At 45.2% G+C, this 25,902-nt stretch overlaps 1 protein-coding gene across 1 annotated transcript in view; it reads right to left on the reverse strand.

Annotated features, from left to right (window-relative positions):
• The window catches only part of ZMIZ1 (zinc finger MIZ-type containing 1), a 412,625-nt gene that overhangs the window by 166,620 nt on the left and 220,103 nt on the right, over positions 1-25,902 (reverse strand). Inside the window, exon 4 of the mRNA XM_070946491.1 lies at positions 5,399-5,509. Coding sequence (XP_070802592.1) covers positions 5,399-5,458 — 60 coding nt within the window. The 5' untranslated portion in view covers positions 5,459-5,509. The remainder of the gene's footprint in view (positions 1-5,398; positions 5,510-25,902) is intronic.

The following is a 25,902-nucleotide window of genomic DNA, read 5'->3' on the forward strand; positions in this document are numbered from 1 at the left end:
ACTTACCTTTACTACTGGTTCGCCTTGCGCCTGCGCACATGCACTCACTTTGCTCACGCAGAAGCTTCTGCACATGCGCAGATCATCTATGATGATGTCCTGGTCAGTGGGCAGAGCCTCCCGCCGGTTTTACTACCGGTTCTTATGAACCGGTCCGAACCAGGGACAACCCACCACTGACCTCAATGGAGCCCAACATTTTTGATGCTAAACGAGACATTTGTGAAGTGAGTTTTTCTCCGTTTTACGACCTTTCTTGCCAATGTTGGGAAGCAAATCACTGCTGTTGTTAACTGAGTAACAGGGTTGTCAAGTGAATCTGGCTTCCCTATGGACTTTCATTGTCCATAAAATAAAATCTAAAATGAAATACTGTCATCTTTCTACTTTTCCATTTTTCTAGTATGAACATCTCAGCACCTAAAATCATTTGGATTTTAGATGCAGGTGGCCCTCACCTTACAACAGTTCACTTAGTGACCATTTAAAGTTACAACAGCGCTGGAAAAACAGTGAGCTGAGGACCATTTTTCACACTTACGACCGTTGCAGCAGCCCCCACAGTCACTGATCAAAATTTCAGATGGTTGACAACTGATTCATACATATGACCATTGCATCGTCCCAAGGTCACCGGATCCCCCTTTTGCAACCTTCTGACCCAGTGGTGGTATTCAGCCGGTTGTATCCGGATCCGGCGAACCGATAGCAGCGGCTGCGGGAGGCTCCGCTCACCTGCCTGGACGTCATCACTGTTGTGACCCAGGCCCAAGTAGTTAGTATTAAATACAAACAGTTCGAAAACAAACAGACTTTATTAGAACAGCTGAGAATTAACTCATTCTCAGCGTAGTTCAAACTAAATTAAAGCAAATTCTTCAAAACACCTTTCCTCAGTTTATCACCAACCTTGGGATAATTAGGCAAACTGCCAAAGGCTTTTCTTGGCAAAAGTTCAGAAGCAGAAGACACCAACAAGAAATGAATACAGTGAAACAAGAAGCAATTCTCTCAACGTTGTTTTCCAGCAAAGAGGCCAAGAGCCGTTGCTGGTCTTTTAAGCCTTATGGGAGGGGCCAATCATCTCTTGGCCCTACTCCCGAGTCGTCCTCTCTCCTTTATCTGCTCCTGCCTTCTGGCAGCTCTTCTCATGCGGGCACTAGGAACACGACCCTCCTGTTCCTCTGCTTCTCTGCTATCAGCCTCTGGAGGCTCCGAAGTCCGCACATCACTCCCTGATGGCCCTGGCCCCATCTCTGCCTCTGATGCAGAGCCCTCATCTGGGCCTTTCCCAGCCTCCAGGACTGGCCCATGTTCTTCCTCACCCTCATCGCTGTCCGACTCCACTGCCAGCTCCGCAGACTGCTGGTGGACTACAACAATCATGTCCCATTTTTAATACTCTGCGCATGCACGGAAGGGCCTGCGCATGTGTGGAGATGGCACATGCACTCACATTTGCGAACCAGTAGCACAGGTAAGTGAATACCACCCCTGTTCTGACTAGCAAAGTCCATCGGCAAGCCGGATTCACTTAACAATTATGCCACTAACTTATCCGGTGCAGTCATTCACTTAACCACTGTGGCAAGAAAACGGAGCAAAACTCGCTTAACCACAGAAATTGCTGGTCTCGATTGCGGTCGTAAGCCGAGGTCTACCTGCATCACTTTTCAGGGAGAGAAGGGAAATGCATTGTGGTTTTTCAAAGGTGTTGCGAATCCATTTCAACAAGGGATGGGTGATGTCTGGGTTAAAAACAGAGAAACTTCCCTTGACCTATTGCTGGAACTTGATACTCCGAGCAGAGTAGATTACTATTTATATCCTTCTGTAGGGCAGGAGTTAAGGCTGTCTGTCTCCTTGAAATACTAACTGTTGCCAGCCAGTCTACAAAATGTGCAGCATTCCGAACCCAGAAGAATTATGAGCCCTCTCCCCATCTCTCCTCCTCCTTCTGTGCCTCCACATATACTGTACCTGTGCATTTTGTTTTTCTTGCCTAAAAGAAAGGTTCTACATATGCAGCCAGCAATTTAACTACCGGTTAGCCTGAACCGGCTGAATCCCACCACTGCCTAATAGCTGTTAAGGTAACGTCGGAGTACATAGGCAGTTCCGAGTAAGGTGGGTTTTTTTTTTTTTTTTTTGGTGCAAAGTCAGAATATTAAGATCTGATAAGTTCAAAATTTCCATGTATCTAAGATGCCCTTTGGGTATTGCTCCAAGGGCTCCTATTACTTTTGCTACAACCATTGGTTTCTTCTTCCACAATCGTTCAACTTCAATTTGCAAGTCACAATATTTTATTTTTTTTCTAGCTGTTTCTCTTCAATTCCTGCATCGGCTGGTATTGCAATATCTGCGAACCAGACTTTTTGCTCTTCTCAAACATCTTTCCAGAATTTGCAATTTAGAGTAGAGAAGCACGAAAACAAGTAGGATCGAACTTCCACGTGGGCTAAACATTTACGAAAACTCGGGAAGAGAGGCAATTTGCAGATGAGGAATCAACAACTTTTAGAGAGGGAATCCCAATTATAAAAACTCAAATTGTAGGTACAGTAGAATTGTGTGAATGTTGAGTTATGAACATTGCTGAACCAGTTAGGAGATTTAGTGGGGGCGTGGAAGGAAGGAAGGAAGGAAGGAAGGAAGGAAGGAAGGAAGGAAGGAGAAAGAAGAATGGGAAGGGAGGGAATGAGGGAGGATGGAAGGAAGGAAAGAAGGAAGGAAGGAAGGAAGGAGGAAGAAGTATGGGGAGAGAAGGAGGGAAGGAAGGAGGGAGGGAGGAATGGAGGAAGGAAGAAGGAAAAAGAGGTAAGGGGAGGGAGGGAGGGAAGGAAAGAAGGAATGAGAAAGAAGCATAGGGACCGAGGGAGGATGGATGGAAGGAAGGAAGGAAGGAAAAGGAAGGAGAAAAAAGAATGGGGAGGGAGGGAGGATGGAAGGAAGGAAGGAGAAAGAAGTTTGGGGAGGGAGGGAACGAGGAAGGATGGAAGGAAGGAAAGAAGGAAAGAAGGAAGGGAGGAAGGAAGGGAGGAGAAAGAAGTATGGGGAGAGAAGGAAGGAGGGAGAGGGGAAGGTAGGGAGGAGGGATGAAAGGAAGGGAGGGAGGGAGGAAGGAAGGAGAAAGAAGTATGGAGAGAGAAGGAGAGAGGGAAGAAGGTAGGAAGGTTGGAAGGAGGAAGGAGAAAGAAGTAAGGGGAGGGTGGGAGGGTGGGAAGGAGGGAGGATGAAAGGAAGGAAGGAGGGAGGAAGAAAGGAGAAAGAAGTATGGGGAGGGAGGGAGGGAAGAAAGGAAGGAATGAGAAAGAAGCATAGGGACCGAGGGAGGATGGATGGATGGATAGATGGACGGATGGAAGGAAGGAAGGAAGGAAGGAAAAGGAAGGAGAAAGAAGAATGGGGAGGGAGGGTGGATGGAAGGAATGAAGGAGAAAGGAGTTTGGGGAGGGAGGGAACGAGGGAGGATGGAAGGAAGGAAAGAAGGAAGGGAGGAAAGAAGGGAGGAGAAAGAAGTATGGGGAGAGAAGGAAGGAGGGAGGGAGGAAGGGAGGAAGGAGGGATGAAAGGAAGGGAGGGAGGGAGGAAGGAAGGAGAAAGAAGTATGGGGAGAGAAGGAGAGAGGGAAGAAGGTAGGAAGGAGGAAGGAGGAAGGAGAAAAAAGTAAGGGGAGGGAGGGTGGGAAGGAGGGAGGAAGAAAGGAAGGGAGGGAGGGAGGAAGAAAGGAGAAAGAAGTATGGGGAGGGAGGGAGGGAGGGAAGGAAGGAAGGAATGAGAAAGAAGCATAGGGACGGAGGGAGGGAAGGAGGGAGGATGGATGATGGATGGAGGGAAGGATGGAAGGAAGGAAGGAAGGAAGGAAGGAAGGAAGGAAGGAAGGAAGGAAATAAATATTTGATTTACACAGTTCCTAGTCCCCATTTCATTAGCCTTATTCAGGCATTTTAAAAGGGGAACTGCACACTTTCTTGATTGTCTCCACTAAATTCGTTACAGATTGTGTGGCTCCAGCAGACATCTACATCTTCAGCACAGATGTATAGAAGGCGTTGATGTCCTCTGTGCAATATCAGCATGGGGAGACCCATCAGGACTAGGGATTGATGACTATTTCTACTTTTATAATGTCCTCACAGGCCAAGCATGAAAAACGTGGATGGGGGTTGGATGCGCACACACAGGAAGCTTACATGGACATGTCAAATTTCAACAAAAGGAAATATTTGTAGCTCAGGGTGTGAAGTGTGGAGTCTCAATGCTCTCTGATGATGTTACCTAGCCGGGTAGTGAAATGTCTGCAAGAAAACAACCAAGCTCAGAGAGCACCGAGGACTCCACAAATCTCAGATTTCCCTCTGGATGACGGCTTAATGAAGCGATTGAGAACACAACGAAATCAGATTTAGATTTGAAAGGATGTAAGGATTGATTCCCAGACTGCTCGAAATACAGGAGACTATTACATAAACAGCCAGCTGCCTGTTTCTCTTGATATTATTAAAAAAACCCAGGAATTTTAAGAAGGTAATTAGAAAGAAACTAAAAAAAAACAACCGTGTCCTAATGTATTGTGGAGAAATTGGATTTAAATGGGAAATATTCAGTTGTTGCAATTCTTGGAAGCAAAAGACACTCTTCTCAATAAATCTAGATCTTTTTCTATCCATTTTAAAGAGCCCAAGGTAAAGGTAAATGTTCCCCTCGCACATATGTGCTAGTCATTCCCGACTCTAGGGGGCAGTGCTCATCTCTGTTTCAAAGCTGAAGAGCCAGCGCTGTCCGAAGATGTCTCCGTGGTCATGTGGCCGGCATGACTCAATGCCAAAGGCGCACGGAACGCTGTTCCCTTCCCACCAAAGATGGTCCCTATTTTTCTACTTGCACTTTTTACGTGCTTTCGAACTGCTAGGTTGGCAGAAGCTGGGACAAGTAACGGGAGCTCACCCCGTTACATGGCGCTAGGGATTCGAACCGCTGAACTGCCGACCTTTTGTTCGACAAGCTCAGCGTCTTAGCCACTGAGCCAATTTGTCAAAATAAAAGTAAGAAATCATGAAACTTCAACTTTAAAATGTGCACTGGTGCTAAATAGGAAATTGTCAAGTTGTGACCCCATTCGTTTGGGTTTTTGTTTTTTGGTTTTTTTTCTCATCTCAGTAAAGCTTGCTAAACAAAACAGAGTGAAAACCTTGTTTGCAAACACTGTTTTAGGTTGGAGGCAGCTGCCAAGAAACCTAACAAAAACCTAACGACCAAGAAGAAGTAGAAATGCATCTGACAACTACCATCACAATAAGGGATGTGACATAAACTCCTTATGACACATTTTGCTGTAACTGTTTGGGAACTCCAATTCCCACCGCCCACCCCCAACGAGATATCTTTAATTTACCTGTTTTATGCACTGCAGTCGGTCATTAGTTTGCTGTATGTGTCTGTCCATAGAATTCATTGCGATTGTCTCCACTTCAGTTCTACCTGAAAGCCATTAAAATCCCTCAAGCTGTAAGATACGAAAATAAAAACAAAAAAACAAAAAAACAAAATTAATCACTAATGGACAAGTAAGTTACAATTCTGCAAAAGTCTAATGTGATTAAACTCTTGAATGTTACCGCTTTTTTAATGGGAAAATTTTTTGTCCCTTTTATCTATTTCGTAAGTCAACAGAGCAATAAGGATATAGGAGCAGCTAGTTATATTAAGTATATTTTATATATTTTGGGAAGAGTGTCTTTTCCCAGTTTGAGCCTAAATCTTCCGGTTGTTATATAACTACAATCTTTCTCCATTTCACTCTAAAACATTTTTCTTTGTCCTTATTTCTTCCCTAACCTAAAACTTGTTCTTTTACTAGGTTGGTGACAAAAAGACTTTTTATAGGATGAAACTCGGAGCAAAACATTTAATATGATGAAACCCATGTACGATGTATAGTTGTTATACATCATGAAATCCCATTGAAGCCATACGTGTTTTCTTAGGCCCACAAAGATAATTTTAATTCTACCTGAACTAAGCTTAAATCAACGTTCATCTAACACAGACATTGAGGTTAAACAGGTGCATGTGATTGCAACTTTCCTAGCCAGCTTTCAATAAGTAAAGTCAATGGGGGAAGTTTGATTCGCTTAACAACTGTGCCTGACCAGGAGACAGGGAGTTCTAATCCCACCTTAACCATGAAAGTCAGCTGGGTGACTTCGGGCCAGTTCCCTCTCTCTCTCAACCCAAACCACCTCACAGGGTTGTTGTGGGGAAACGTATGAGGAGGGATGAATATTTTGTGTATTTGCCCCCCTTGAGCTACTTATTAAAAAATAAGAAAGGCAAGATATGAAATAAGAAAATAAAGAAAATAAAACGAGCCACCCTAGAAAGAGGGAAGTATAGAAAGCTGCTTTTGAACTGTGGATGGTTGAGCTCCTAAGCACAATGTTAACAGCTTTGTGAATATAGAATAGAATAGAATAGAATAGAATAGAATAGAATAGAATAGAATAGAATAGAATAGAATAGAATAGAATAATAGAGTTGGAAGGGACCTTGGAGGTCTTCTAGTCCAACCTCCTGTCTAGGCAGGAAACCCTACACCACTTCAGACAAATGGTTATCAAACACCTTCTTAAAAACTTCCAATGTTGGAGCATTCACAACTTCTGGAGGCAAGTTGTTCCACTGATTAACTGTTCTAACTATCAGGAAATTTCTCCTTACTTCTAAATTGCTTGATTAGTTTCCACCCATTTACTTTGGAGAATAGCTTGGTTCCCTCTTCTTTGTGGCAGCCCCTGAGATATTGGAAGACTGCTATCATTTCTTCCCTGGTCCTTCTTTTCATTAAACTAGACATACCCAGTTCCTGCAACCGTTTTTCATATGTTTTAGCCTCCAGTCCCCTAATCATCTTTGTTGCTCTTCTCTGCGCTCTTTCTAGAGTCTTTAGATTTTTATTATCTTACCAGTAAAAAGCTCTTTTTCCTACATAATTCGCTGGAGAGCCACAAAGGTTCAGCTGGGATGCTACGCGCGGGGAAAACACACACCCTGCAACCGAGCGCAACTTTCCCTAAGCTACCAAACATCATCAGCTCTGTTCACATTAACCTTTTTCCTCCGATAGGCTGGAGCCTCATTTATAATTCACTGGATGGAGGAGGTCTGAGAAGGATCCATGCTGCCGGGCAATGAGTCCTGCACATGCAGAAACATAAACGCACACACACATACACACACACCATCCCTCCCTCCTCCTCCCCGCCAAGGCTGTCTGGAGGCCTCTCTGATAGCGCTTCCTCCATGGCTCCTGACGGATTAGATTGCAGAGAAAGGAATTTCGCTCTGGCGATGAGGGGCCTCGCACGTAGCCAGCCCTCCTCCTCATTCCCCGTTTCAGACACAAGTGGGTTTAATAAAGCCAGGCTGTCCGTGGATTGTGATGCTTTGTGAAACAAACAAACCAAAAAAAAAAGGTGCTTTATTTAATTCTTAATTTCGGAATCGATCCTCAGTACAGGTGAGCCATTCTTAACTGTAGTTGCAGTCTAAAGCTTTTTTCTCAAGCTTCAAGAATGCTAGAGAATTCACAGAAACCCGGTTTTTAAGACAGATCAGCCATCAACGGACACAGGGACATAAACAACATCTGCATACCGTTCAGAAGAGAAACTCAAAGAGCCAAAAAGGGAAAAACATAAAGACCAAAACACCTCCTCACCAGCTATTCACACCAAGCTTACTACTAGCTAGACCAGGGGTCTGCAACCTTAAACACTCAAAGAACCATTTGGACCCATTTCCCACAGAAAAGAAAACACTGGGAACCATAAAACCCTTCCCGTGCCTGACTATTTCTTGAACAGCCACAAAACTAGCATATGTAGTTGAATTAAACATTCTGTTCTCTTCTGAAACTTTTCTTTTCTTGGTTTATCCATGGTTGGCCTACTGGGGGTTGAAAAGCTCAATAAATCGCGTGTTGGCGGGTGTTGCACATTAGCGGTTGTGATGGATATTTTGAGTGACAGGGAGCCACAGCATAGGGCTCCAGAGCCGCAGGTTGCTGACCCCTGAGCTAGACCAAAAATCAAGAAGTAAACAATGCCCCAATCAAGGAACTATTGGCAAACAACTGAGCAGCACACAACAGACAATTGACTCAGACAAACAACCGAACAGCACACACAAAAGAGGTGGTATTCAAGTGGTTCAGACCGGTTCGGGAGAACCGGTAACCCGCCCGTTAGCCCGGATGTAATGACGGTCTATTTAGCCATGTTTTTGAGGCTGGGCACATGCGCAGAAGGTATGTGCGCGACCAAAGTGCAGGCATGGAAGGCTGGGAGCATGTGCGAAAGGCATGCATGCGTGTGGCGAACCAGTGATAAGAATATGTGAAACCCACCGCTGGTGCAGAGGTGTGCATGCTGAATTCAAAAAGATAAAAGCAGAAGACTGCCATACATTATGATCAATTTCTCAAGCCCGGGAAGGATTCCCAACATGCTCCGATGCTCAGGAGCCTTTTTGGTAGAGAAAATACAGTGCAGAGGGCAAAGGTAACTGAGACAGCTCTCAAACCACATTCTAAAATCCTCTATTTCGGCTCCACACGCTAAACGTAAACTCCTGTGAGGACAAGGTGGAAGGGGAGAAAAAGACTGAAGATTTCAAAGGGCAAAATTAGCACCCTGGGAGAACCGTGCATCCTGGCTGAAAACTAATTTTAAATGCTGAGTTCAGAATACCCCCGGGGGTGGCCTTAACTACAGTTATTATCTGAGCTGTCGTTAGGAGGAGGAAAAAGAAAAGGGCACTCTGCAACTGCCTGCCTGGCCTCCCCAAAGGAAAGGCACCGTATAAATGTAATAAACAAATTAATAAGCCACTATTAGAGACAGTGGGATATCCGGGGGTTGCATTTCAGAAGACTGACAGTGAACAATCCTATGGATGTATCTGCCCGTTGGTAGTATTTCTGGCAAACCCGAGAAAGGTGCTGTGTTTTGTGTGGATATAAGAGCATTGTAAATCCTGGCCTCTGGAATGTCTTTCTTTCTTTCCGGGATGTGAAGCTGAGGTGGTATTCAGCTGGTTCGGGCCGGTTCATGCGAACTGGTAGTGGAAATCATGGGTGGGCCTGCTCACCTGCCCCGGCTCTATGCTGTCCTATTTAGGCACATTTTTGAGGCCGGGTGCATGCACGGAAGGCACACGAGTGAGCAACGCGCATGCATGCAAGGCCGTGTGCATGCTCATATTTGCGAACCGGTAGGGAAAGTAAGTGAATGCTATCTGTGATGTGAAGCTAAGAGAAAGGAACATATTCTACCAAGAGAAATGTTACGGCTTGTTGGAACCCATTACTTGTTCAATATCATGTCTTCCTCCTTCCCTTCCTTGCTTAGATTTAATATTTCATTTACGGTATCGAAAACGTGGTCAGGTTCATTTTTCTTGTACTCATTCATTCATTCGATTTGGCAGTTCACAATCAAGAACAAAAGATGGTAACAATGTAAACACTCATCCCCGGTTAAATAATAACCATTAAATTAATTATGGAAAGGAATTATAAACTAACAGTGTCCACTGCATATAAGGAAAATCAATATAAAATGTTTTACAGATGGCAAATGCCCCCTGAGAAACTGGCAAAAATGTTTAAGGATAAATCAGCTAAATGTTGGAAATGTCACCAGTTACCAGGTTCATATTATCATATGTGGTGGACATGCTCAGAAGCTAAAAACTATTGGAATAAAATTAAGATATGGCTGTAAGAATTGATTCAACAACGTACTGATTTAAAACCTGAGCAATTCCTACTGGGTATCTTCCCGGAGAAAATTAGTAAAGAAAATATCTATTTGATTATACATGTAATAGCTGCAAGGATTGTTTATACACAAAATTGGAAAGCAGAGAAAATACCTTTGGAAGGAGAAGTAATTAAAAAAAAAATTAGATCATGCAGAAATGAATAGATTAACTTTGATGATTAAAGAAAGAGAGGATTCAAAATAATTTAAGATATGGAATCAATTTTACCATTGGTTAGAAAAGAGATACAAATAAGTAAATTAATAGTTATGTATAAAAATGCTACAGTTAGAATATTGTGTTAGTAAGAATTGTTGTAATGGACTTGGCAAGAATGAAGATAGAAAAAACAATAAAAAGAAGTTTTGGAGACAACACCGAGATGTCACATGGAAGGAATGACTGATCTATTAAATGTTTGTTTGTCTAAAAAATAATAATATTTTTTTAAAAAAATATTTCCTCATTTGCTTCCTGGGGTTTATACGGGTCTCCAGCCCAGAGGGATTAAAAGTATATCATATGCAATTGTGTTTTAAAGAGTAAGAGTGAGCAAAATGTTCAGGGGGCCCCTCGCCTCTCCTCAAGAAGCCCTCCCTGGACCCCGCAGTATTAGCCAACTATTGTCCTGTCTCCAACCTTCGCTTTGTGGCGAAGGTTGTCGAGAGTGTGGTCGCACGACAGTTTCCGCAGCACCTGGAGGAAACGTCTTATCTAGATCCGTTCCAGTCAGGTTTCAGGCCTGGGCACAGCACGGAAACGGCATTGGTCGCGTTGGTAGATGATCTCTGGAGGGCTCGGGACAGGGGTTGTTCCTCTGTTCTGGCCCTGTTAGACCTCTCAGCGGCTTTTGATACCATCGACCATGGTATCATGCTGCACCGGTTGGAAGAGTTGGGGATGGGGGGCACCGTGTTACGGTGGTTCTCCTCCTTTCTCTCAGACCAGTCGCAGTTTGTGTTGGCAAGGGGGCAGAGGTCGACCTTGAGGCCTCTTATATGTGGAATGCCTCGGGGTCGGTCCTCTCGCCCCTTCTGTTCAACATTTATGTGAAGCCGCTGGGTGAGATCATCCGTGGCTTTGGGGTGAAGTACCATCAGTACGCTGATGACACTCAGCTGTACATCTCCACCCCAGGCCACCCCAACGATGCCCTTGAAGTAATGTCCCAGTGCCTGGAAGCTGTGCGGATCTGGATGGGGAGGAACAGGCTCAAGCTCAACCCTTCCAAGACTGAGTGGCTGTGGTTCCCAGCATCCCGATATAGTCAGTTGACTTCCTCACTGACTATCGGGGGCGAGTCTTTGGCTCCCGCAGAGAGGGTGTGCAATCTGGGAGTCCTCCTGGATACGCAGCTGTCCTTGGAGGAACATCTGACAGCTGTAGCCAGAGGGACCTTCTGTCAGGTTCGCCTGATTCACCAGTTGCGGCCCTTTCTTGATCAGGATTCCCTTGTGCACAGTCACTCATGCCCTCGTCACCTCTCACCTCGACTACTGCAACTCCCTCTACATGGGACTCCCCTTGAAGAGCACCCGGATGCTCCAACTGGTCCAGAATGCCGCCGCGCGGGTAGTCACGGAAGCTGCATGGCGCTCCCATACAACACCTCTCCTGCGTGAGCTGCACTGGCTCCCAGTGGTCTTCTGGGTGTGCTTCAAGGTGTTGGTTATCACCTTTAAAGTGCTCCATGGCATAGGACCTAGTTATCTTTGAGACCGCCTGCTGCTACCGACGGCCTCCCATCGACCTGTGCGCTCCCACAGAGAGGGCCTCCTTGGGGTGCCATCAGCCAAACAATGTAGGCTGGTGACCCCCAGGGGGAGGGTCTTCTCTGTGGGGGCATCTACCCTCTGGAATCAGCTGCCCCCAGAGATAAGGAGAATCCAAGACCTTGGTGCCTTCTGCTGTGCCCTTAAAACCTTCTTTTTCCAGCAAGCCGGGCTGGCCTAACACTTTTTAAAATGTTTTTAATTGTCTGTTATTGTTTTTAATCATGGGGCCAAATTTATATATATCTTTTTAATTGTATTTTAATGTTTGTAGTTTATGTTTTTACTTGGCTGTTCACCGCCCTGAGTCCTCAGGGAGAAGGGCGGTATACAAATTTAAAAATAAATAAATAAATAAACCTCTCCAGGTTGGACTAGAAGACCTCCGAGGTCCCTTCCAACTTCTTTATTTTGTAGTCTGTTGTCAGTATCTTTTTTTTTTTTTAGGAAACAATGCACAGTGTCTAATCTCTGACAATCTTTTGACAATCCCACCAAACAGAAGCAGTTATTCCGTGTCTCTGTATGCAGGAGTTACACAATTGCTATTTAATGAGAAGGTTTGATTAAATACTAAATACTAGGATACAAACAAGATGAGTGGGAACTGCACCAACTAATTAATCAGTTAAATAATCAGGAAAAAGCCGCTTTACGACAAATGGTGGGGTTCAACAGATACACCCACTATGGCATGGATCTATGCAGGAGGCTTCAAAAAAATAAAAATAAAACAACGGTGGGACTGGAAGTTGTCAAACAGGCTGTTTTTGGCCTCTGGAGGACCTCCGGGGGGGGGTGGGGAAGGCCGTTTTTGCCCTCCCCAGACTCCTAGAAAGGTCCTGGAGCCAAGTGAGAAAGAAAAGCGGGCTTACCGGACCATCACGTGCCAGGAGCGGGGTGAGCAGGGGGCGGTTGTGCACACATGTGCGGGGGTGGCCACATAGAATTATGGGTGTGGGCACGTGCGCTACGACCCACCGCCCCCCCTTCCTCGCACACGATGGCAAAAAGGTTAGCCATCACTGAGGTAGGGCATTTAATTATGAAATACGTAGTTTATTTTATTGTATTGGACACTAGTCAGGAAGGACACATCTTCTCCCAGAACACAAGAAGTATAGGTAGCTCTCAACTAACGACTGCATTTGAGCCCTAAATTCCTGTTGCTAAGTGAGACGTTCATTACGTGAGTTTTGACCCATTTTACAACTTTTCTTGCCACAGCTGTTAAATGAATCACTGCAGTTGTTAAGTAAGGCGGTTGTTAAGAGAGCCTGGCTCCCCCCATTGACTTTGTCAGATGGGTGAAAAAAAATGTGATCACATGACACCTGGACACTATGGCAACCGTCATAAAGATGAATGAGTTGCCAAGGGTCCGAATTTGCATCACGTGACCATGGAGGTGGTGCAATGGTCGTAAGTGTGAAATAACAATAACAACAGGAAAAAAATCATGAAATATTGCGACCTTGCCATCAAAACTATGTGATTATGGGAGCAAAAACGGGCTGCAGATGGGTGTACTACCCACCCACTCACCCCCACATTTTGGGGCTAGGAGGCCTCCATGCACCCTCCTGGGAGCCAAAATGGGTCACGTGGGAACTCCTGCAAGGGGTGGGGCCACCCAGCATTTTAACTACCGGTTCGCTTGAACCGGCCTGAACCGGCTGAAGCCCACCACTGGTATAGCTGCTTTATGAAAAGCTCTCTCATAATTGTCCGTCTGCTTTAGGAAGAAAATGCAGGCCTTGTTTGGTCTGCCCTGCCAAATGCAAACTTTTATTTAACGGAGGTGTCAAAATACCAGAGCAGAAAACCCCCCAAAGGTGACAAAAGCCAAAGCATTTTCTCTACACCATATTACAAAAAAAAAAAAAAAGATGTTGAGGCTTGGGAAAATGTGCAGAGATGTAGCAACGAAGAAGATTAAAAGCCTGGAGACCAAAACACATGAAGAACGGTTGCAGGATTTGGGTATGGCCAGTCTAGAGAAAAGAAGGACTAGGGGGGCACATGATAGCAGTGTTCCAGTATTTGAAGGGCTGCTACAAAGAGGAGGGGGTCAACTTATTTTCCAAAGCAACAGAAAGCACGACAAGAAACAACGGATGGAGACTAATCAAGGAGAGAAGCAAGCTGGAATTAAGGAGAAATTTCCTAGTAGTGAGAACAATTATCCAGTGGAACACTTTGCCTTTCAGAAGTCGTAGGTGCTTCATCACTGGAGGTTTGTAAGAAGAGAGTGGACAGCCACCTGTCTGAAATGGTACAGGGTCTCCTGCTTGAGCAGGGGGTTGGACTAGAAGACCTCCAAGGTCCCTTCCAGCTCTATTCTGATAAAGGTATATAAAAAAAGCATCACAGATGTTTGGAAGGCAAAGGTGTCCTTTATATTCCAAGGATGCTTTTCTGCAACCTGCCGGTAGAGGACTCTCTTCTATTGAAGCTGAGACGGTCCTTGTTCTTTCCTGACACTGAGCTGGTGGGGTGTGTGTCTCTGTGTGTGTTTTTAAGCCTTTACAAGTCCCTACAAATCCTTTTGCTTCTGCTTCCTAACAGGGGCCACCGAAGCTGACACTGTCTGCTGACCTTGTGATTATTGATTAACTATCTCCCTCTTTGCTGCCATCTTTCCCACCCCCGGCGCCGGCAAAGAGAGAGCTAAGGAGCCGCACTCATTCTCCTCCGTGACAGCCATGCTCAAAAAGGCCTCTGTTCGGAGACGTGGCGGAGAGAGGGAGGGCCGCTTGATCAAACGGCTTGAATGTCAAGACTCAATACCACACGGGAGACTGACAACTTGTACAATTTAACATGCATCTGCTAGGCAGAAAGGAAGGAAGGAAGGAAGGAAGGAAGGAAGGAAGGAAGGAAGGAAGGAAGGAAGGAAGGAAGGAAGAAAGAAAGGAAGGGAAGAAAAGAACGAAAGAATGAAAGGGAGTGAGGAAATGAAGAAAAGACTGAAAGAATGAAAGGAGGGAGGGAGGGAGGGAGGGAAGAAAAGAATGAAAGAACGAAAGGGAGGGAGGAGGAAATGAAGAAAAGACTGAAAGAAGGAAAGGACGGATGGGAGGGAGGAAGGGAGGAAGGAAGGGAGGGAGGAAGGAAAGGTAAGATCAAAAGGATGAAAGGAAGGGAGGGAAGAAATGAAGAAAAGACTGAAAGAATGAAAGGAGGGAGGGAGGGAGAGAGGAAGGAAGGAAGGAAGGGAAGAAAAGAACGAAAGAACGAAAGGGAGGGAGGAAATGAAGAAAAGACCGAAATAGTGAAAGGAGGGAGGGAGGGAAAGAAGAAAAGAACAAAAGAACAAAAGGGAGGGAGGGAGGAAATGAAGAAAAGACTGAAAGAAGGAAAGGAAGGATGGGAGGGAGGGAGGGAGGGAGGAAGGAAGGAAGGAAGGAAGGAAGGAAGGAAGGAAGGAAGGAAGGAAGGAAGGAAAGGAAAGACCAAAAGGATGAAAGGGGGGAGGGAGGGAGGAAATGAAGAAAATACCGAAAAAACGAAAGGAGGGAGGGAGGGAAGAAAAGAACGAAAGAATGAAGGGGAGGGAGGGAGGAAATGAAAAGACTGAAAGAAGGAAAGGAAGGATGGGAGGGAAGAAGGAAGGAAGAAAGGAAGGAAAGAAAGGAAAGAACGAAAGGAAGGAAGGGAGGGAGGGAGGGTGGGAAGGCAGGAGGAAGGAAGGAAGGAGGAAAAAAAGGAGGTGGAGGGTGTGTTTCTGCCAAAAACCGGGACGTAAATGCTGGCTTTTGGCAAAAAACATCGCAAATCACAATCACACTTCAGAAGTGCGTTGTAAGTACCTTTTGAGGGATTCATGGTAACAGTTGCTAACTTTGACCTGTTATAAACTGAGCAGTACAGGCAGTCCTCGACGTTCAACAGTTCGTTTAGTGACCGTTCAAAGTTACAATGGCATTGAAAAAAATGACTTAGGACTGTTTTTCACACTTATGACCGTTGCAGCATCTCCAGGGTCATGTGATCCAAATTCAGATGCTTGGCAACCGATTCATCTTTATGACGGTTGCAGGAGTCACGTGATCCCTTTTGCGACCTTCTGACATGCAAAGTCAATGAAGACGTCAAATTCACTTCACAAGCGTGTTACCCACTTAACGCCTGCAGTGATTCGCTTCATAACGGGGGCAAGAAAGGTCATAAAATAGGACAAAATGAACATTGGTTTTGTTTAGCCATGGAAAGTTGGGGCTCCATTGTGGTTGTAAGTTGAGGACTACCTTACTTGTATGAATGACTGGGGAAACACAGGACAGACCGCAGAGGCCTGGGATTCTGTGATTCGCAGGGAACTGCTTAGATTAGAATAAGAAGCAATGATTCCAAGGTGGGGTGGGGAGCCTTTCTCCACACGGCTTGATTTGAGACGGGCAGATTCAACAGAGACTGAACAGCCATCTCTCAGAAATGGTAGTCTAAGCACACTTGGGCAAAGTATTCCATTCCATTCCATTCCATTCCATTCCATTCCATTCCACTACACTACACTACACTCTGTATTCTGTTCTTTTCTTTTCTGTTCTTTTCTGTTCTGTTCTGTTCTTTTTCATTCTGTTCCATTCCATTCCAATTCGACTACACTACACCACACTACACATTCTATTCTATTCTATTCTATTCTATTCTATTCTATTCTATTCTATTCTATTCTATTCTATTCTATTCTATTCTATTCTATTCTATTCTATTCTTTTTCATTCCATTCCATTCCATTCCACTACACTACACTACACTACACTACACTACACTCTGTATTCTGTTCTTTTCTTTTCTGTTCTGTTCTGTTCTGTTCTTTTTCATTCTGTTCCATTCCATTCCAATTCGACTACACTACACCACACTACACATTCTATTCTATTCTATTCTATTCTATTCTATTCTATTCTATTCTATTCTATTCTATTCTATTCTATTCTATTCTATTCTATTCTTTTTCATTCCATTCCATTCCATTCCACTACACTACACTACACTACACTACACTACACTACACTACACTACACTCTGTTCTGTTCTGTTCTATTCCATTCCATTCTCCACTCCGCTCTCCACACTCCATTCCACTCTTCTATTCTATTCTATTCTATTCTATTCTATTCTATTCTATTCTATTCTATTCTATTCTATTCTATTCTATTCCATTCCATTCCATTCCATTCCATTCCATTCCATTCCATTCCATTCCTGTCTTGTCCTGTCCTGTCCTATCCCAATCCCAACCCATCCCATCCCATCCCACTCATATGACTCCAACGTTCTACTCAATAGGAAAGAATGAAGATTTAGTTTCAAAACTGAACTGTACCGAAACTGAATGTTGAAAAGCTGATCCCTATTCCAGCTTTGTCCAACCCTGTACCCTCCAGCTGCACTGGAGACAGAACCCTTAAAATTCATAACCACCCTGTCTAAAGTCCAAAGACAAAGAACTAAAAAAAAACAACAAAAAAAACCCCACCATTCTCCAGGAATTCGATTCTTACTCCCAAGTTCTGATCCTTCCTGCCTACATGACATGTAAAAAATCTGTTTGATATTCAAGGGCAGGAGAGCCTGAATATTGATCATCAACAGGTAGTCCTCAACGTACAACTTAGTGGCCATTCAAAGTTACAATGGCACTGAAAAACGGTGACTTAGGACTTTTTCACACTTATAACCGCTGCAGCGCCCCCATGATCACGTGGTCAAAATGCAGATGCTTGGCAATTGGTTCATACTTACGACCGTTGCTGTACAGATAATCCTCGACTTACGACCACAATTAAGCCTGAAACATAATGTTGTTAAGGGAGACATTTGCTAAATGAGTTTTGCCTCATTTTACGACCTTTCGGGCCACAGTGGTTAAGTGAATCATTGCAGTTGTTAAGCAAGTAAGACGGTTGTTAAGTGAATCGGGCTTCCCCATTGACTTTGCTTGTTAGGAAGTCGCAAGTGCTATTCACAGGATCCTGGGACACTGCAACTGTCATAAATATGAGTCAGGTGCCAAGTTTCTGAATTTTGATCACATGACTTTTGGGTTATTGCAATAGCCATAAATGTGAAAAATAGCCATAAGTCCATTTTCTCAGTGCCATTGTAACTTTGAATAGTCACTAAACAAACTGCTGTAAGTTGGGAACTATCTGTATAGCCATTAACTATAATAAAGTTGAATTAAAGTGTTTTTGTTTTGTTTTTTAGAAAAAAGGAAGTTAAATCCAAGCACTCATCAATTGCCTTAAGATCAAATCGAATTCATTTCATCATTAATTTACAGGAGTTATTTCCTAGGTAGCTCGTTTAAATATCCTTGCTTTCTACCTCTTACTTTTAATTATATTCCTTTGCTTTGTGCGATAGAGATCATTGAAACAAACAAGCGAATAAGTAAATAACCTCCAGGGATTAATCAATACAATTAAACAAACAAACAAACAAACCAGAAACAATTGAATGAGTGGTTCCAGAGTTGAATAATTCCTGCACCTGTATTTCTGGGCTACGATAAATATACCTGAGTGAATACATTTCTGTATAAATCTTTAATGCTGTATCAGATTTCGGGGAAGGACCAGAGCCGAATTCAAAATCTGACGAATTGCCAGAGATTTAAATCTCAGTGGGCCTCTGGTAAAAAAAGCATGTTATCTTGTTATCTACACCAAGATAAGGTAAAGGTAAATGTTCCCCTTGCACATATGTGCTAGTCGTTCCCAACTCTAGGGGGCAGTGCTCATCTCTGTTTTTTGAAAGCCGAAGAGCCAGTGCTGTCTGAAGACATCTCCATGGTCATGTGGCTGGCGTGACTAAATGCCAAAGGCGCACGGTACGCTGTTACCTTCCCACCAAAAGTGGTCCCTATTTTTCTACTTGCATTTTTTACGTGCTTTTGAACTGCTAGGTTGGCAGAAGCTGGGACAAGTAACGGGAGCTCACTCCATTACCCGGCACTAGAGATTTGAACTGCTGAACTGCCAACCTTTTGATCGACAAGCTCAGCGTCTTAGCCACTGAGCCACTGCATCCCTACTCCAAGATAGTAGACAGAAAATACTGGATAGTCTAAATACTTGACTTTTAAATAGTCAAATACTTGACTTTTAACAGCTTGTTTCTTGACTGTTCACAGTTACAATGGCACTGAAACAAATGACTTCTGTTTTTCACGCTTACAACCTGTTGCAGCATCCCCGTGGGCACGTGACTAAATTGGGATGTTTGGCAACCTCAGAGTTGGATGGGGGAAGGGGTGGGGGGAAACCTCAGCATTTTGGTAAAAAGATGTATTTATCCCAAGCCTCTACCCCGGTTGGCTTGGAGCTTGGACAGGCCAAGAAAGATGAGCGAGAGAGAGAAATGTGTCTTCCTGTTTTTCCCGCAACAAACAGGCAAAGAGAGAGATTCCCCATAAGGGTTTTGATCGTCTTCAAATTCCGACAACCAGGAAGCCAGCCGACTATCTGGGATTTGAAGCTTGCTTGCTGCCTGCACAGACCGTCTCAGCCAGGGGCGGGAAATGGATTTATTTAATTTATGGTGACTCGAACTGTGAGCGAGGGCGGTCACGCTGGGCTGTGAAAAGCTTTTCTCAAGCTGGGTAGCTTTCTACTTTTCTCCCTTCTGCCCTCCCTCTTCCACCATCACCGGTGTCTTTGAAATAGTAGGACACACATACACACAGACACAGAGAGAAAGCTCTCTTCTGGCAGGAGGGTGGTACGGCCTAATAGGCCTGGAGGAGAGAAAGAGAGAGACAGACAGATAGAGAGACAGACAGACAGAGAGGGGGGAGGGGGGAGAGAGATAGGGAGAGAGAGAGAAAAAAAGAGGGGGGAGAGCAAAAGAGAGGGAGAAAGGGAGAGAAAGAGAGAGACAAACAGATAGAGAGAAAGAGGGGGAAGAGGGAGATGGAGAGGGGAAGGGGAAGGGAAGGGAGAGACAGACAGACAGACAGAGAGACAGACGGAGTGGGAGAGGGAGAGAGAGAAAGAGAGAGAGAGAGACAGACAGACAGAGGGGGGGAGAGAGCGAAAGAGAGGGAGGAAGGAAGGGAGGAAGGGGGAGACAGATGACAGAGAGAGAGATAGGGAGAGAGAAAGAGAGGGGGGAGAGCAAAAGAGAGGGAGGAAGGGAGAGAGATGAGAGAGAAAGCGAGAGATAGGCAGACAGAGAGAGAAAGAGAGAGGGGGAGAGGGGGAGGGAGAAAGAGAAAGAGAGAAAGAAAGAGAGAGGGGGACAGCGAAAGAGAGGGAGGAAGTGGGAGAGAGAGAGGGGGGAGAGAGACAGAAACAGAGAGAGGAGGAGAGGGAGATGGGAGAGAGAGAGAGAGAGAGAAAGAGAGAGAGAGGGGGGAGAGGGAGAGGGAAGTAGGGAGGAAGGGAGAGAGAGAGACAAGAGAGGGGGAGAGGAGGGGGGGAGAGAGATGACAGCTTGCATAAGTGAATTTGCTGGACTCCCCTAGGAGCAGCAGAGGCAATGTGCCCTCATCAAGCCCATCTGCAGCCTGATTATAAAAGCCAAAGGATTGTCTGAGCATCAGAGCTGCAGTGTGACCTCTACTAAGAAGAACAGAAAATGCCGCACGTGGACATCCACACCCAGCAGTTCCTCCTTGAGGGCAGAGAGGCCGTTCTGCATTTCCATCCAAGCAGATCTTGCTTTCTTTCTCCCTGAGGGTCACTGACTGCCAAAAAGAAAGCTGGACTCCTGTGTGTGCGTGTGTGTGGGGGGGAGGGGGTGTTAACCTCTGGCCTGAGGAATTAAAATGGACGGCTTTCAAACGCAGGATGGGCACAAGGACCGCAGATTCTTGTAATGGCTCTGCTTAGTCAGGCATCGTTTCCTGTTTTGCCTCTAACCTCCAAATGTGCAAAGGAGAGAGAGGGAGGGAGGGAGGGAGATAGAGGAGGGAGGGAGACTGAGGGAAGGAGGGACAGGGCAAGGAGGGAGGGAGAGAGAGAGAGAGTGAGAGAAACAACCTCAAACTAAGGAGAAATTTACTGACAGTGAGAACAATAAACCAGTGGAACAGCTTCCCTCCAGAAGTTTGAATGCTCCAACACTGGAAGTTTTTAAGAAGAGATTGGACAACTATTTGTCTGAAATAATATAGGGTTTCCTACCTAAGCAGGGGGTTGGACTAGAAGACCTCCAAGGTCCCTTCAACTCTGTTATTCTGTATTCTATACCACTTGGCAAATGTCATTACTTACTTTTGGGATGTTTTTTGCCTTCTTAGTACAGCTGTTCCCGGCCACTTCCCATTCAATTACTAAACCAGGTCTCACTCTATTTAGCTGTCTTCAGGATGAGCCCAAGTTACTCAACAGTTACTACTAAAGAGATTATTTGCTCCAGTAGGACTGAGCAGACCCTGCTGAATGATGAAGCAGTCGCTAAGCTCTCCCTCTCCCTCTCCCCCCTTCTCTCTCTCTCTCTCCCTCCCTCCCTCCCTCTCTCTGGCAGACATTTTTTTCAATCCTTCTACATGAGGTCAGAATAACAGAATAACAGTGCTGGAAGGGAGCTTGGAGATCTTCTAGTCCCACCCAGATCTATCTTTTTATTTATTTTGTACCACCAGTTACACCAAGGTTTGCGTGGGGCTACTGGTGAGACTCTAGCAGCAGCCTTCAGTCACAATTAGAATACAGAATAACAGAGTTGGAAGGGACCTTGGAGGTCTTCTAGTCCAACCCCCTGCTCAAACAGGAGACCCTATACCCATGATGGAGAACCTATGGCACGTGTGCCAGAGGTGGCATGCAATGCTCTCTCTGTGGGCATGTATGCGGCGGTCAGAGGCTCTCTACCGGGTTCTGGTGCTCCGGCGCACGCATATGCATGCACGCACTCCACTTTCAGCACTTGGTGCCCCAAAGGTTAACCATCACTGCCCTGTACCATTCCAGACCAGTGGCTGTTCTATCTTTTCTTAAAAGCCTCCAGTGCTGGGATACCAGTGGTGGGTTGTCCCGATTTGCACCGGTTCGCAAGAACCAGAAGTAAAAATTTGTAGTAGTTCAGAGAACCGGTAATAACATTGGTTGGCCACGCCCCTGAACCGATCCCTGGCCCGGTTGCCGCTCGCTTAACCCGCCCACCTCATCAGAGGCTTTTTTTTTTTTTTTTTTTACTTTTAAAAGCATTTTTTCTACAACCTCTTTGGCCGAAAAAATGCTTTTAAAAGAAAAAAAGAAGCCTCTGATGATCGCGCAGCTCAGCTGGGATCGTCAGAGGCTTTTAAAAGCATTTTTTCTAAAAAATGCCTTTAAAAGCCTCTGGTGATCAGGCAACTCAGCTGGGATCGCCAGAAGCTTTTAAAAGTAAAAAAAAAAAAAATTGGCCATGCCCACCCAGTCACATTACCCCCCACCAAGCCATGCCCACAAAATAAGCCATGCCCACAGAATCGGTAGTAAAAAAATTTAGAACCCACCCCTGTGGGATACCCACAGCTTCTGGAGATAAGTTGTTCCACTGGTTAATTGTTCTAACTGTCAGGAAATTTCTTATTTCTAGGTTGCTTCTCCCCTTGATTAATTTCCATCCATCGTTTCTTGTCTTGCTTTGTGTTGCTTTGAAAAAAAGGTTGACGGCATATGCCACTCACTATTTTGTTGTTGTTATATTTCCCTCCTCTCCAGAAAATCTTTGCATTTTGATTTCATGCTTCAACAGGAAATAATCATTCCTCTGCTTGATGCAGAAGAAAATAAGCAAATTAGTGCAGGATGCTATTTGAGCCCAGGGATTTATACGGCTTTATAAAAAAACAAAAACAAAAGGCAAATAATGAACAGAGTCAAGAAGACACAATTCTCTTTGTATAAACATTTCCTGAAAAGAGCCATGCATTTGTTGAAGGAAATTAAAAGATGGACATCTTTAAAAAGATAGAAATTTTACATTCTTAACTATTGTCTTCAAGGGATGCGGTGGCTCAGTGGCTAAGGTGCTGAGCTTGTCGATTGAAAGGTCGGCAGATCAGCAGTTCAAATCCCTAGGGCCGCGTAACGGAGTGAGCTCCCGTTACTTGTCCCAGTTTCTGCCAACCTAGCAGTTTGAAAGCACGTAAAAAATGCAAGTAGAAAAATAGGGACCACCTTTGGTGGGAAGGTAACAGCGTTCCGTGCACCTTTGGCATTTAGTCATGCCAGCCACATGACCATAGAGACGTCTTTGGATGTCATGTGGACCTGTCCACCAATAAACCATCTTTCCAATCAGCCTCCATGTTTCCAGTGTCTTCCTCTCCACTTGGAACTGAACCCAGGTAGATATTTCTCCGAACACCTTGGACATCCCAACATTTCTACTTTTCAATTTGCCACTCAATTCTGGGCTGTCCTGTTTCATTTTCTCCTTGCATGACTGTTGCTCTTAAATAGCCTACAACTCATATCAAGGCACCCTAGAATATATATTGGTTGTTAGCTCTGCACTAATTACTGGCTGCTAAACAATCAAAGCCATTCTTTCTTTTACTTAATTAACTACCATCCAGAAAAGCCAGGGAAGGCAGTGGCTGAATTCTTCAACATTATTGCTTCGAATCACAGGATTGTATGTGGCACAAACCTTAGCCAGACCAGCCTCTCATGCAAAGGCCATTCATCCATAACCAGTTACATTATCAATCCAGCCGTCAATCTGTCACAAGTACGGAGGTGATCCATTGCTATCAAGTTTCAAGTTTATTAGATTTCCTGGAGTGCCTGGAGGCCGTACGGATCTGGATGGAGAGGAACAGACTCAGGCTCAACCCATCCAAGACCGAGTGGCTGTGGTTTCCGACGTCCCGATATAGTCAGTTGGCGCCATCTCTGACTATTGGGGGTGAGTCGTTGGCCCCCACAGATGGGGTTCGCAACTTGGGCATCCTCCTGGACTCACGGCTGTCTTTAGAAGGGCATCTGACGGCTGTGGCCAGGAGGACTTTTTATCAGGTTCGCCTGATTCGCCAGTTGCGTCCCTTTCTGGATCGGGACTCATTACGCATGGTCACTCACACCCTTGTCACCTCACGCCTGGACTATTGCAATGCTCTCTACATGGGGCTCCCCTTGAGGAGCACCCGGAGGCTCCAACTGGTCCAGAATGCGGCCGCGCGGGTGGTGACAGGAGCGATGTGGCGCTCCCATGTGAACCCCCTCCTGCGCGAGCTGCACTGGCTCCCAGTGGTCTTCCGGGTGCGCTTCAAGGTTTTGGTTACCACCTTTAGAGCGCTCCATGGCTCAGGACCAGGGTACTTACAAGACCGCCTTCTGCCACCAGTAGCCTCTCACCGACCAGTTCGCTCCCATAGAGAGGGGCTCCTCAGGGTGCGGTCAGCCAAACAATGTTGACTGGCGGCCCCCAGGGGGAGAGCCTTCTCTGTGGGGGCACCTACCATCTGGAACGAGCTCCCCCTGGAGATACGAAGGATCCAAGACTTACGCATCTTCCGCCGCGCCCTAAAAACGTTTTTATTCCAACAGGCTGGTCTGGCCTAACTCTCCCTTTTAAATTGGGTTTTAAATGTTTTTAGATAAATTGGATGTCTTAAATTTGTTTTTTGAGCCTAAATTATTTAATCTGTTTTTAATAGTTTTTTAACTTTTGTATGTCTTTGTATTTTAGCTTGGCTGTTCACCGCCCTGAGTCCTTCGGGAGTAGGGCGGTATACAAATATGATAAAATAAAAAAAATAAATAAAATAAATTTCTATACCACCCTTCTCCCGAAGGATTCAGGGTGGTGTACAGCCATATTAAAACACATAGATTTATAAAATTTAAAACCAATTAAAATCGAGTATAAAAATTTGGCCCGCTAATTAAAACACACATACACCCATTTTAAAATTCGTACTAGGCCAGTCCGGCTTGCTGGAACAGAAGGGTCTTAAGGGCACGGCGAAAAGTACGCAGGTCGGGGCTAAGACGAAGTTCTAGGGGCAGTCCTAGCTCCTCTCTGGTGCACATGCGCGCGCTGGGCAGCTGATTTTCGGGCCTTCTGGGCCCACCGGAAGTTGGGAAACAGGCTTTTTCCGGCCTCTGTGGGCGTGGGGAAGGACGTTTTCGCCCTCCCCAGGCCCCTAAAAAGGCTCTGGAGCCTGGGGAGGGTGAAAAATGAACCTACTGGGCTCATCATGCCATCGCGTGCCAAAAGCGTGGGGAGCATCGGGGTGGGGTTGCCCATGCATGCACGGGGGAGCAGAGTGCATTGAATTATGGGTGTGGGCACACACACGTGCAACCGCCCCTGCTCCCCCCGCTTTTGGCATGCAACGGCAAAAAGGTTAGCCGTCACTGGTATAGGGTTTTCTGCCTGAGCAGGGGGATGGACTAGAAGACCTCCAAGGTCCCTTCCAACGCTGTTATTCTGTATAATGAATGACATGAATAAGAAGCTAAACTTGACTTTTTGTATCCCGCAACAGAACTTTTGGATGAAACAATATTACCAGTCCATAAAGTCCTTTTTTTTCTCCTGCTTGCTTCATCAGGGAACTGTCAAGCAAAATTATGGAACCCTTCCAATGCTGCAGTCTGGATGGATTTGGCTGTTAAAGTTACCAACTGCAAGGGAAATAGGTCACTGACCATTCCATCACTATTAATACACCATGTTTTCTTCGACCATGGGCGATGTCAAAAGGCTATGCAAGTTTGGATACCTGGTGTGTGTACTTAAATGGGGCATCATCAGGAATCCAGGAAAATCTTCAGGGGGAAGAAAAAAAAAAACCCAATGTCAGAATAACAGAGATGGAAGGTCTTCTAGTCCAGCTCAAGCAGGAGAACCTATACAATCTCAGACAAGTGACTGTCCAGTCTCTTTTTAAAAGTCTCCAGTGTTGGAGCATCCAAAACAGTGGTGGGTTGCCCCCGGTTCGGACCGGTTCACAAGAACCGATAGTAAAACTGATGGGAGGTCCTGCCCACCGCCCCGGATGTCATCATTGGCAATCTGTGCATGTGCAGAAACTTTTGCGCATGTGTAGAAGCAAGGCACGCGCATGAGTGAAGCGAGCGTGCGCACGCGATCCCGTTGTGAACCGGTAGTAAAGGTAAGTAGAACCCACCCCTGATCCACAACCTCTGAAGGCAAGTTGTTCCACTGGTTAATATTGCTTAACGCATTGTAAGCCGCCCTGAGTCTCCAGAGAAGGGCGGCATATAAATCAAATAATAATAAAAAAAAATTGTTCTCAGGAAATTTCTCCTAAATTCTAGGTCGGATCTCTCCTTGATTAGTTTCCATCCATTCTTTCCATCCATCCAGTGAAACAGCTTCCCCA

The sequence above is a fragment of the Pituophis catenifer genome, unplaced genomic scaffold, assembly GCF_029215685.1.
Source record: "Pituophis catenifer annectens isolate HBS135680 unplaced genomic scaffold, rPitCat1.0.hap2 SCAF_6, whole genome shotgun sequence".
NCBI classification, from domain to species: Eukaryota; Metazoa; Chordata; class Lepidosauria; order Squamata; family Colubridae; genus Pituophis; species Pituophis catenifer.